General features: G+C 47.4%; 1 protein-coding gene and 1 long non-coding RNA gene across 6 annotated transcripts in view; both read left to right on the forward strand.

Annotated features, from left to right (window-relative positions):
* Window positions 1-8521, forward strand: part of LOC109396209 (uncharacterized) — an 81098-nt gene extending 72577 nt beyond the window's left edge. The window contains exon 3 of the long non-coding RNA XR_002126811.1: window positions 6033-8521. This is a non-coding gene — a long non-coding RNA (uncharacterized LOC109396209). The remainder of the gene's footprint in view (window positions 1-6032) is intronic.
* Window positions 8522-10796: 2275 nt separating this feature from the next.
* The window catches only part of LONRF3 (LON peptidase N-terminal domain and ring finger 3), a 44880-nt gene continuing 42341 nt past the window's right edge, over window positions 10797-13335 (forward strand). Inside the window, exons 1-3 of one of the 5 annotated variants that reach the window (XR_002126813.1) lie at window positions 10797-11169; window positions 11287-11357; window positions 11519-12700. Coding sequence is in view for 4 of the 5 variants with exons in the window: in XM_019667844.1 (XP_019523389.1) it covers window positions 11890-12700 (811 nt within the window). In the remaining variant the exon portion in view is untranslated. Of the gene's footprint in view, window positions 11189-11286; window positions 11358-11518; window positions 12701-13335 lie in introns of all 5 variants that reach the window. The other 4 variants (XM_019667844.1, XM_019667843.1, XM_019667842.1 and 1 more) reach the window with 4 other exon arrangements.

Below are 13335 nucleotides of genomic sequence, written 5' to 3' on the forward strand. Positions count from 1 at the left end.
TCACCGTGTATCAAAATCAACTCAAAATGGATCAAAGCCCTAAACATAAGACCTGAAACAATAAGCCAGACAGAAGGAAACATAGGTACTAAACTATGGACCTTGGGTTCAAAAAGGATTTTATGAATTTGACCTCAAAGGCAAGGAAAGTAAAAGCTAAAATAAATGAATGGGACTATATCAAACTAAAAAGCTTCTGCACAGGAAAAAAAAAATGTCGGCAAAATAAAGAGGCAACCAACCGAATGGGAGAAGATTTTTGCTGACAACACTTCTGATAAGGGGCTAATGTCCAAGATATATAAGGAACTCATACAACTCAACAGCAACAAAAAACAAACAATCCAATTAGAAAATGGGCAGAGGACCTGAATAGACATTTCTCCAAAGAGGACATACAGATGGCCAATAGACATATGAAAAAATACTCAACATCACTAATCATTGGAGAAATGCAAACAAAAACCACAATGAGATATCACTCACATCAGTTGGAATGGCTATCATCAATAAGACAAATAATAGCAAGTGTTGGACAGGCTGTGGAGAAAAAGGAACCCTCATACACTGTTGGTGGGAATGTAGATTGGTGCAGCCACTATGGAAGGCAGTGTGGAGATTCCTCAAAAATTTTAAAATAGAATTACCACATGACCCAGCAATCTCCCTCTTGGGTATCTACCCCAAAAATCTGAAAACATTTATCTGTGAAGATATACGTGCTCTGATGTTCATTGCAGCCTTATGTACGGTGGCCAAGACATGGAAACAACCAAAGTATCCTTGGATAGATGATTGGATAAAGAAGATGTGGTACATATACACAATGGAATACTATTCTGCCATAAGAAAAGATGAAATAGTTCCATTTGTGACAACATGGATGGATCTTGAGATTATTATGCTAAGCGAAATAATTCAGACAGAAAAAGTTGAGAACCATATGATTTCACTGATATGTGTATATAAAACTGAAAACAACAAAAGAACAGGAAAAACAAATGAAGAAACAAATACTCATAGACACAGATAGTAGTTTAGTGGTTACCAGAGGGTAAGGGGGGAGGGGGGTGGTAGATGAGGGTAAAGGGGATCAAATATATGGTGATGGAAGGAGAACTGACTTTGGGTGGTGAACACACAATGGGATATATAGAAGATGTATTACACAATTGACCACCTGAAATCTATGTAACTTTGCTAACAGTTGTCACCCCAGTAAACTTTAATTAAAAAAAAAAGAAACATCTCTGTGGCACAAGTATGTTTAATTGTAATATAGTAAATGACTCACTCAATTGTGTATCCCAGAAGGTCAGGAGGGTATTCATAGCTTTTCTCAGGAAAGACTTCTGAGAGGAGAGGGCACTGGGGCTTCAAAAGATGGCAGCATCTTCTGATTGGACAGGGCAGTAAAGGAAGTATATTGTCTCCACAGGGCATTGGTTAAAATGCACACGCGGCTTCAGAGGGCCCTTGGCTGTAAGGAAAGCCTGAGTCTTGGGGTGTGGGAAGAAAGGGGATATTGTCCTGGTCAGAGGGCAGACCTGGGGGATTTGATGACAGTCCTGTGTTGTGGGGATGACTAATATGGCAGCTCCTTTCACACTGCAAAATCAAATGCTCCCAGGTAGACAGTTTGTCATAGGAAAACAAGTGTCTTCCCAGGTTATGGAAAGCTGGGGGTCCATTTGAAGTCACAGATAAATATTTCAGGCACTTGTCATTCAATTATTTACTGAGCATGTATTGAGCACCTACTATATACTGGAATTTTGCTAGGGGCTGGGGATTCACAGGTGCCTAAAACTCATGGCTTACCCTAGTTCATGGTCAAGAGGAGAATACACTTGGGACAATGACGACAGATTCCCTTAAGGAAAGGTGCTCTTCTCCACCCCACTCCCTCTGTCAGTGAACAGAAGTGGACAAGTCCTTTCCCTTTGTAGACCTGTCATCAGGAGAAAGGACTCAAGGCCAAAACAACTTGAAGAGGTTTGAATTTAACGTCGGTGTGGCTTGGGGCACTCCGCAAAGACTAACCCAGAGCTTTCCTTTACAGCCTGGTCCCCAACTCACCGCCTTTGCTAAGCCTTCTTTTCTGAATCTGCTCCCCCACACTCCCACTGAATTACAGTGATATGTGTGGACATTGTTTAGCTTCTCTACAAAAGCACAGGCCTTTGTAGGGGGGTAACCCAGATCTGGTGTTCCTCTTCCACCTGCCTGTCCACAAAGGACCTTCCCATCTGCTCCTCCTTTCTCTCTCTGGATCCTCTGCTTGGCCCCACATGAGGTTTCTGCTCTTGTGACTGATTGTGATGCTTGTGATGCTGGGATGCCTGGGATGCTGAGGGATTGCACCCCCCAGGTGAGACCCTCTCCCGCCCCCTCCACACACACAGGGAGTGACTTGGCCTGTTGCTGGCCTCTGTCCACCGTGTTACAGCCAGACCGGGCTGTGGGTGCTCCCCAACGAGAAGCAGGCACACAGGGGTGCCATCGTCCCTACAGGAGCTGAAAGCCCTGGGGTCAAGAGCATGGGGTCCTCAAGTCAAACACATTCTGCTGTTCACGGAAGCCACAGGAGGGGCAGGGGACTGCCAGGAGGCCCGGTCTCTCAGGACTTGACATTGGCTCTCATGTCTCAAGGGGCTCACTGCAAGGCCCTGTGACCTGGACCCCAGCTCCCTCAGAGTGGGGTGGAATGTCAGGGCTCCATCTTTTATGTTGAGAGGGAAATGCAGCCCTGCTGGGCCCTGATCCTGGGTGAGCTGGCACCTACAAAGGCCCCTTTGCACTTACAGGCTCACCTTGCTTGTGGGGTTTGAAGCAAGAATAATGTTGCTGTATCACCCTCTTCTTGTGCAGGGCCTTGCCATTCATAGAAATACTTCTCCTTCATCATCTCATTGATGCCTTCATTTTTCCTGTCCTGCTAGTTTTATAGCTCAGTGAATTGCAATCCCCCAACCAAAAATTATATATATATATATATATATATATATATATTCAGTACATGTTAGCAGTACAAATGTCTGAGAAAAAACTAAACATAACCATGCATCTTGGTTGACAGTTTAAGTCTGAAAATACCACACTCAGCAATTACAGAACAGGAGCATACTCCCTGATGAGCCAACAGTAGAGTTTCAAAGAAAATTCCTAACATCTATGAGTGTATTATGGTGTCAGAAACCCAATTTACCAAACAGACCATAAAGAATGGTTATTCACAATTTGAAGTTATACTTATTTTAGAAGAGATTCATAGAGTTACTGGGTTTGAGTGAGTATGCATTGGTTCTGTTCCTCTGGGTTTACAGACAGGAGTTTATAGAAAGAAAGGGACTCATTCTATCCCACAGCTAACTAGTGGCCAAGCCTAGGACTTGGGCCCACTTTTTCTGAACCCTAGACTCATCATCTGAGCCTCCGTGAGATGGAAGGGCTTGCGTCCAGGCTACTCTTTAAATACGAAGTAAAATACAAGGAAAGGGATGTCTTTAAGCCCAAGGGTACAAAGCTGTAATATGTTGACAACCAATAAAAACTCAGAAAAAGTACCTCTGAAATTGTAATATGCTGCAAAGCAATTGAAGGGGAAATGGGACTTGAGTTCCTTAAAGGGGATTTACATATAAAGATCTAGAAACTCATCTAATAGCATTTTCTGGAGGAAAGAACAGTAGATGTCAGGGTGGAAAGTCAGAATCTTGACTGGATTCTTTCTAGCTGTTGGTACCTTGTACAAATCTTTCAACCTTCTTCAGCCTACGTTACTCATCTCAAACGAAAAATTGATGCTAATACCTGAATTAACCCCAAAGAGCAACTGAGGTCAGCCAGTCAGTCCCCATACCTGCTTTGTTTTATCCTAAATGTCTTTTGAACCCTCCATTTCTCTCTATCCTTATTCTTCTTTCTTTAGTTCATCTTTCCTGGTCTCTTCCAGGCTGTCTCCTTTTCATTCCACTCTCCATATTGCAGCCAAAGAAATCTTTCTAAAAGGTAAACCCGGTCAAATTACAAATCTGCTTAAAACTATTCAATAGCTTCTTATTACTCTCAGGATAAAATCCCGACTCCCTACAAGACCCTTCATGGTCAGGCACCTGTCTGCCTCTTTAGGCTCATCTCACACTGCTCCTCTTAAATTCTAGGCTGCATCCAAAATAAACTACGTAGTAGCTGTTTCCCAGCCAGCCAACCTCTCTCAACTCCAGCCTTTGCAATGTCTTGTTTCTCTACCTAGAATGCTCAGCCTCTTCCAATGCCCTCTTTCCTCCTTGTAACCCTGTAATCCTGAAGAATTCTGTCTGTATTACCCACCCGGGAGGCCCTCCCCCAGTTTGAACTGCTCCTCTGCTGTGCCCCTCCCAGCACCCTATGCTTCTGTCTTCTTAGCTCTCATCACCCTGATTGAAACTGCCTTTTCCTTTTTTGGTTTCTCCCACTCAGTTTTGCAGGACTGTGTCTTACTCATGTTGAATGAATGATGAATGTTTAAATGCTTTATAAACTGCAACTTGCTACACAAGTGTTAGGCGTTATGTAATATTACTGTGTTCCAGTTGGTTATTAAATAGTATTGGTCTACTCACCCATTTGATAACTAGCATCACATTTCAATTACATCATTCTGGTTCCTTCTTAAGCCCAATACTAATAAAGGCTTCCACTTACTGAACATTTAAATTGGCCCAGGTTCGGTGGTAAGATTTTAGATATATGATCTCATTTACTCATCATCATGGCAATCTTATGAGGTAGGTCCTATTATAAGCATCATTCCCATTTTTCAGATAAAAAAACTAAGGCAGGATCAAAGAGATTAAGTAGCTTGTCCAACATCAAACAGCCCTATTTTGAATCCAGATACTTTGAGTTCAAGATCTCGACCTTGATTCTAACCTTTTCCCAGTTCTGCCAAAGTCTTCAGATAAGGGCACCATTAATAAAGTGAATAGTACCTCACAGAATGGGAGAAAATATTTGCAAATTACTTATCTAATAAGGGATTAATATCCAGCATATATAGAGAACTCTTAAAACTCAAAAACAGAAAACCAAACAACCTGGTTAAAAATGGACAGAAGACTTGAATAGATATTCTCTAAAAGAAAATACACAAATGGTCGATATACACATAGAAAGATGTTGAACATCACTAATCATTAGGGAAATGCAAATCAATACCACCTCATACCAATTAGGATGGCTATTATAAAAAGAATACAACAGAAAAGAACAAGTGTTGGTGATGATATGGAGAAATTGAAACCCTTATGAATTGCTGGTAAGAATGTAAAATGGTGCAGCCACTGGGGAAAACTGTATGGCAGTTCCTCAAAAAATAAAAAATGGAATTACAATCCAATCCAGCAATTCTGTTTCTGGGTGTATACCCAAGAGAAATGAAAGCAGAGTTTGGAACAGATATTTGTACTCATGTTTATATCAGTATTATTTACAATAGCCAACATGTGGAAGCAAACCAAGTGTCCATTGATGGATGAATGGATAAGCAAAATGTATATACATATACATACATACAATGGGATATTATTCAGCCTTTATAAGGAAGGAAATTCTGACACATGCTTCAACATGAATGAATATTAAGGACATTATACTAAGTGAAATAAGTCAGTCACAAAAAAGACAAATGCTGTATAATTCCACTTATTTGAGGTACCTAGAGTTTTCAAATTCATAGAGACAGAAAGGAGAATGGTGGTTGCCAGGGACCGGAGGAAGGGGAAAAAGGGAAGCTGTTGTTTAATGGGTACAGACTTTTGGTTTTGCAAGATGAAAAAAAGTTCTGGAGATGGATGGTGATAGTTGTTGCATAATAATGTGACTATACTTAATACCACTAAACCATACACCTAAAAATGGTTAAATGGTAAATTTTATGTTTTGTATATTTTACCACAATTTATAAAAGATCCAAGATTTTAACCATTTCCCAGTTTTGTCAAAATCTTCAATAATTTCCTTCTGATGAATGTTTGCTGCTTTCCCTCCAGGTAACCTGCCTTTTATTTCTTTTACATCCTAAGAAGAGATGGCTCTCTGCCGGTATCTCTAAAGCGGGCCCAGCTTCAGGCCAGCAGTTCATTCCCCTCCTGGGAAGAAAATGCCTGTACGCGGATGGCAGCCAGCACATACTTTACTCACAACAGTCAGCAGATGGCTGTGGATCCCTTCTGTTCCCAGGAATCACATCGGGACTAATTGCATTGTGCATTTTCCATCATTGGTAGCTAATCCCAACAGTGACGTCGGGCATCATTATTAGTAGACGAAGGACAGACAAAGAGAGAGGGGAAATGACTTGGGCTGAGTCACACAGCAAAGTTAGAACCCCGAGCTCCCAGCGACTAACCTCGCCCTGGGCTCTGTCCCACATACCTGGCAGCTCCAGAGACTTGCTGTTTTTGTACTCTGGGCAACAAACTCTCTGGCTAATCAAGCGGGTCTGACTTGTCTTGTGGAGAAATGAAGCAAAATCTTTCTTGGGATGGTATCATCTAATCTTTCTGCTTTTCCTGGTTGGCAGGAAACCAGAGTCCTCAATTTTTGCTGAATGACCATGAACACAATATTGAAAGTCTCTGGACTCTCAGTTTTCCCTTCAGTAAAATACGGACAAGAATTATTGATGCCCACGCCCAGAGAAACTGGATGAGCTAGGGAGAGAAGGATTGGGTGCACTTATCCAATCTATTCTGCATTATTCTTTACACTGGTGAACACCAAACCTGGCAGAACAGCATAATCACATGGATAACCTGAAAAAATACAAATTCCTGGGCCTTGACCAGCCCAGCTTCCTTGGATTTTTCCTCTTTTCTCCTGGACATAGCCCCCAATGTGAAGGGAACCCCTGTGAGTTGAGCAGTGGGGTGGTCTTTAACTTTTCTATTTAAATCCTCTCCAACTTAGTTGAAAGGCACCTTCTCTATGAGATGGAACGCATTGTAACCTGTCTCCTCTGCGCTCTTCCTTGGATTCACTGTTTCCCAGTTTTGGTACTTCTCACATATTGCCTATTATTTTCACTTAACTCTTTCACACCTTTGCCTCTTGTGTCCTCAGTTAGCTACTGGAGAATAAGAACCCTTCTCTTATTGCCCTACAAATGTCAGCTCCGGTAGCACATAGTATGTGCTCAATCAATATTTGTTGACTTGCAAATCCTCTGATTAGGAAACTCTGGAATAATTTCTTACTTATTATGGGAGGTGCTCTGTGTCCTTTGGAAGCTTTCTGATCACATGGAAGGAACTTTAAATGAAGAGGCAGGAGCCTTAGCTTCCAATCCTGGCTGTGTAATAAACTCCCATTGTGACTTGCAGCAAATCACTTGCTTTCTCTAGCCTTTAATTCCCTCATTGGTGAAACCAGGGCTGATCTGTAAAGGTTTTTTTAGCTCTGGCTTTGGGCTACTCTAGATAGCAAGGGGCAGCCTTTTCCATGTTAGTGTCATTAAGGCCCACAATACCTATTTTTTCCTATTAGTACTTCCCAATTGATGGGTCATCCCCAGTTTATAAAATGAGAAACTCAAGCAAAGAGTAAATAAATGCTTTGGCCAAGCTTCCATGCATAGCGTGTGTCCATGTGTGTATGGGAAGCTCACTCCTCACCCCAGGCCCTTGACTTTGACTGGATTCTTCCATCCCAGAGCTATTCAGCAGTCCTTCCCAAGTCTAGGATTGTCAACACTTAATAATCTACATGCCCCCTCTCTCCTCTATGAATGATGCAGGGCAAAGGTATAACATTCCAACTGGGTTTCCTCTTGTTCCTCTGCACACTCCCATCCAGGGCCAGAATGCCATATTCAGTATGATCTGTTCAAAAACTGTTCTCTGAGGAGAAGATGAAAGACAAGACACGAATCCTTGCCCTCACAGAACTTCTAGTCTGCCTGGGAAGTGGGGACAAGAACGTGTGGGGAAAAGATGTGCTACTATACATGAGGGAGGATCTGGGAGCCAAGTGCTTCTTTGACACATCTCCAGCACCTAGAACAGTGCCTGGTACATAGAAGATGCTCAACAAATGCATCAAAATAGGTGAAAAATGCCATGGTTTTCAAACTTTTTCTTTTAAAGAGCGGAAAGCCTTTCTTCAGTGAAACAGGTGGATGTAAGGCTGCCTGCTGTCTCCTCTGGGCCACAGAGACCAGTTAGAACACTTACTGCAGTCAGTTGGAAAGGAGATACAGATCAAGTCTTGCTCTTTTTCCTGATAAACCTTAGCCACGGGGATCCTGCCAAAATAAGTGGAGATTTGAAGAATCTGGTCCTCCAAAGGGAATATTTCCATCTGAAAAAGTGTTGTCAATCTTTCCTCTCCCCTCCTTCTGCAGAGCTCCAACTAGTAAGGGTGGAGGGGAGGAAGTTTTGAGTAGAGGACTTCTGAGTTGGTCCACAGATCAATGTAATGTTTGTTTACTTTAAATAAAGAAGGAAAGAAAATCAATGTGGTAATGTTTTTCAGTATTCGGTAGAAACCCATTTGGTGTTATCTTTTTTTTTTAAATTGGGGAACAGTGTGTTTTTCCAGGACCCATCAGCTCCAAGTCAGGTAGTAAGTCAGGTAGTTGTTTTCAATCTAGTTGTGGAGAGCACAGCTCAGTGGCCCATGCAGGGATCGAACCGGCATCCTTGGTGTTATGAGCACTGCACTCTAACCAACTGAGCTAACCGGCCGTCCCTGGTAGAATCTTCTGAGCAGTCCCGATTTGAAAATACAATGTAAAACTCTTGTGAAGTCTATTCAGTGAGTAGATGCTGCTGCCTTTCCACAGTGCACCCTGCATCACCCTGGCTAGCAGCTGTTAACATTCCTGACCAAGTTCATGGTCAGCTTTGGACACACGCAGCTGCTAAAGTATCTCTACACCATGCTTGCAGGACTGAGACCCACTGCCTGACTTGGCCTTCTCCTTGCTTCTCCACCCCTGACTGGCAAGGGAGGGAAACCAACCCAGGGGATGCATACTTGTCAAGGTGGTCCAAGGAGAAAGGTGCATCCCAGATCTGCATCTGGAAGACAATTTTGGGTAACTGACATCTATTTTTTAAAACTTGTCACATGGATAAAGCTGTTTAATTAAGAAGTTTTCATCATTATCCATCTTATGGCCCTTTCAGATAAATCTCTTTGCCACTGAGTGCCACAGACTGTTCCTCCTTACAGGTGCCAGAAGAGACATGCAGATAATAATAGGGACTCTGCTATAGACTGAATGTGCTCCCCCTCCAAAAAAATTTGTAAGTTGAAATCTAATTCCCAATGTGATATTATTTGCAAATGGGACTTTTGGGAGCTGATTTGGTCATGAGGGCTCCCTTATAAATGACATTTGTGTCTTTATAAAAGAGACCCCAGAGACATCCCTTGCCCCTTTCTGCCATATGAGGTTACAGCAAAAAGACAGCCATCTGTGAACCAGGAAGCAGGTTCAGACCAGACACTAAGTCTGCCAGAGCCTTGATCTCGCATTTCCCAGCCTCCAGAAATAAATTCCTCTGAGAAATAAATTTCTGTTTTTTCACAAGCCACCTAGTCTATGGTATTTTGTTATAGCAGCCTGAATGTACTAAGACAGAACCCATTCAACAACAGGAGAAACTGAAGGATGAAAGGCGCTTGCTTTAGATAGCAAGTCACCAGGAGCCTCAGCTTCTCCCCAACTTCCCAACACAGCCATCTGCTCCACCCCTTGGCCAGTCCCCTGACTTACCGATCTTCAAAACCTAGCTCAGGCCTGACAGCCGGCTAGCCAGCCCTGCCCTTGCACTTCTCCTGCAGACTTCACCCCCTGTCCCAGCCCCTGCCCACGGTATCTGGACTAGTCTTTGTATTTAGTTGAGTCAGTATCATTACATTTTGTCTTAGGGTAGAAGCCACTCCAGGTTAGAAGTGGAGGGAATTTTGGAGATTAAGAGAAACTAAGGCTTCCCCAGAGGTCTTGCCCAAAGTCTCACAACAAGTTATGATCAAGCCAGGGCTGCATGCCAAGTTTTCTTATGCATGCCTTATGCCTTCCTGGCTACATCCTGAGTTCCTCTTTCTTTTCTTGGTGCCAGCTTCCCTTCTCCCCTCTGACCCTCTCCCCCTGTCCTGTCTCACCAGAGGGAGGCTCTAGTGATGACTGCACAGTACCTGTTCTCTGTCACCTTGTTGTTGACTCAAGGAGGGATTAACGACATAAAGCAACAGAAAGCTCAGACAGAGCCTGTGGTCTCCAGCTCTGAAACATAATATGATCTCAACTAAGTTCATCCCTGACATTGGTTCAGACGCCCAAACGATGGTTCCCACATTCTAGGTCATTTGCCCAACGTCACTCAGCTAAGAAATGGCCACAGCAGGAGCCAATTGTCGGTCTTCAGGCCCCAGGGGCGGCGCTCTGCCTCAGGCATTGCTCTAGACACTGCCCAGAGCCCGCAGATCTGGAGACCGACTGAGATAGAGGCAAGCCCAGACCCCGCCTCCCTGCTCCGCGCAGCGTGACAGTGGGGGAAGTGCGTTATTCCTTTAGGTCTCTAAGCATTGCCTGTTTAGTTGTTCGTGTGGCTCCTGTTCGAAGTGTGGGGTGGGCGGGAGGCAGAGTGTGGACGGTTTACATTGTGCTTCTGAAAGTAAGCGGGGCACCCTCGAAAGCCCCCAGCCATTGTAAAACAAGCCCCGGCGGCTTGTGCGGAGCGGCGAACTTGGAGGCAGCTCGACCGGCCACTGGAGTGCGCCAGAATTCGCGTGCTTTCTCCAGAGTAGCGCTCTCACGTCCCGTTTTCCGACTGCCGTTCTCCCACGCCTCCAGAGTACCCAATGACCCTCGCAGGCTGAGTTCTGGCGGCCGTGCTCATCCAACCAGTGGCCCGAGGGGCAGGGTGCGTCTCCAGTGCGACGCCCGCCCCAGCGCAGGTTCCGGTCTTAGGGGAGAGAGAGGTAAAGAGCGGGGCACGCGGGGCGCCTCCTCCGGGACGGACCTGGCGAGCGCATCTTCTCGGCGGGTCCTCCACCACTCAGCCCGCGCCGCCCAATTTCTATACATGCCGGGCTGTTGCCCCAAGTCACTCCCAGCAAGAGAGACCAAGCGCCCTGGGAATAACCGCATTCACTACTTTTGGAGGACTCCTGGGAAAGGTGGCCAGGGACCCCGAGTGTGAGGAGCTGGGGCGGGGCTCCCAGGGCTCGCTGGCTAGTGCCGGGACCGGGGTGGGGGTCTTCCCGGGGACGCGCCCAACTCGCTTCCCTTCGCAGACAGCAGTTGTCGCCCCCAGAAGGGTGAACCTTGGGCGTCCGGAAAGACCTGGCTGACTGCGCTCCTCGAGGTACCGGCCTCTCCAGGGAGGGGTGGGGGAGGGCCGCTAGCGAATAGCTGGCAGGGGGACCTGTTTGCTGGCGGGTTTGGAGGTGGGATGGGGTAGGGTTTGGTGATGGAAGAGCCTGAGAGAAGACGCTGGGTTCTTTTCTCTCCCCCTCTTCCGAAAAGGAACCACATTGCCAGGGAGAAATAAGGTGGAATGTAAACACAAACAATCTCAACAAGAAGCCAAGAAAAGCGAGGCCAAAAGAAGCAAGCGCAACACTGTTACAAAACTGTCTGGTTTTGTAACAATTTCCCTGCCGCCGGCCAATGAGCGGCGTGGCGGTGCGTCACGTGGTGCCGTTTTATATAACACTTTGCTGAGACAAGACAGTTATTAGGCGGCGCGGGGCGGCAGGCATGGAGCTCGCGGTGGCGCGGCAGGGACCGGAGTGCGGAGCGCGGCCGCGGTGGCAGCCCCAATTCCCTCCAGCCGCTGCTTCCTGCTCAGGGTCTTAGGCCCCTAGACGCCCCTTCCCGCGCATGTTCTTCTCTCTATGGATTCATTGCAGATTGGACAGATGCTGAGCTTGCCTGCTGAGCTTGGTAGCAACAACTTCGAGCTGGCAGAGCCGGAGGCATCAGTAGCCCCGGTAGATACCGGCTCCCATCCGGAGGCGGCTACAGAAGGCTCCGCACCTCTACTGACACAGGAGCCGGGGCGGGAGCAGCCTGCAAGGGCCTCGACGCCGGAGTGCAAAGTCTTGCTCACGCAGGCCGACGCCCTGGCGTCCGGGGGGCGCCTCCGGGAAGCCCTCGAGGTGTATAGACAGCTGTCAGAGCGGCAGCAGCTGGTGGCCGAGCAGCTGGAGCAGCTGGTGCGCTGCCTGGCAGAGAACGTACCGCAAGGCGAGGCGCTGGCGCCTGCACCCGCGGACCGGAGCAACGCGGTGAGCTGCGCGGTGGTGGCGGAAGAGACAGGGGTAGCAACGGCGGCTGAGGCCACCGAGGTGTGGGACGGCTTCAAGTGCCGGAAGTGCCACGGATTTCTATCAGACCCCGTGTCCTTGTCCTGCGGCCACACCTTTTGTAAACTGTGCCTGGAACGCGGGCGGGCAGCCGACCGGCGCTGTGCGCTGTGTGGGGTCAAGCTCTCGTCGTTGATGGTGGCCACAGGGCGGGCGCGCGGGGCCCGGCGGGCTGGGCAGCCGCCGCCGCTGCGGGTCAACGTGGTGCTCAGCGGTCTCCTTGGCAAGTTGTTCCCGGGTCCGGCACGGGCATCGCAACTCCGGCATGAGGGCAACCGGCTGTACCGCGAGCGTCAGGTGGAGGCGGCGCTGCTCAAGTACAACGAGGCAGTTAGGCTAGGTGAGCCCACAGCACCGCCCGGCAATGAACCTGCAGGGAGGTGGGGGGTGGATGGGGGGTGGACGGGGGTCGAGGAGCACGCCGGGGACCGTGGGGGCGGACCAGGTTTCTGAAGTTCGGTCTCTGACTGCCTCTGTCCCTATCAATTTCTCTCTGTGTCTCTGCCTCTCTAACTCTGTTGCTCTGTCTTTTTCTGTCTCTTGTTAGGTTCTGTGTTTTTGCGTCTCTGTTTCTGTTTGTGGCACTCTGTTTCTCTGTCTTTCGCACCTTTGTCACTCCGTTTCTTGCTCGGTGTCACCATCTGTTTCCCTGTCTCTTCTCCCTCTGCCTCTTCACTCCTGTGCCACCTCTTACACCTGCTCGCACCTTCCCTGCCAGGAGGGGAACTTTGCATTATTCCCACCCTCGCGCCGGCTCCGCCGGGCTCCGGCTAACCCAAGGTGTTCGCTCTGCGCCGCGCCTGCGTCTACAGTCCAGCCTGGCCCGGGCCGCGGTTGCGGCCGGGAGGTGTCGGTTCCGGGGCTGCGGCTCCGGGTGGGGTGGGTCCGGCATGGAATTAGGTCAGGAGAGCACTGGTTGCATAAGGGCCGCGAGCGGCCGGAGCCCAGCGGCCCCTCCTTCGCGCGGGCGGGCGG

This window comes from Hipposideros armiger, unplaced genomic scaffold, assembly GCF_001890085.2.
Source record: "Hipposideros armiger isolate ML-2016 unplaced genomic scaffold, ASM189008v1 scaffold_508, whole genome shotgun sequence".
NCBI lineage: Eukaryota > Metazoa > Chordata > Mammalia > Chiroptera > Hipposideridae > Hipposideros > Hipposideros armiger.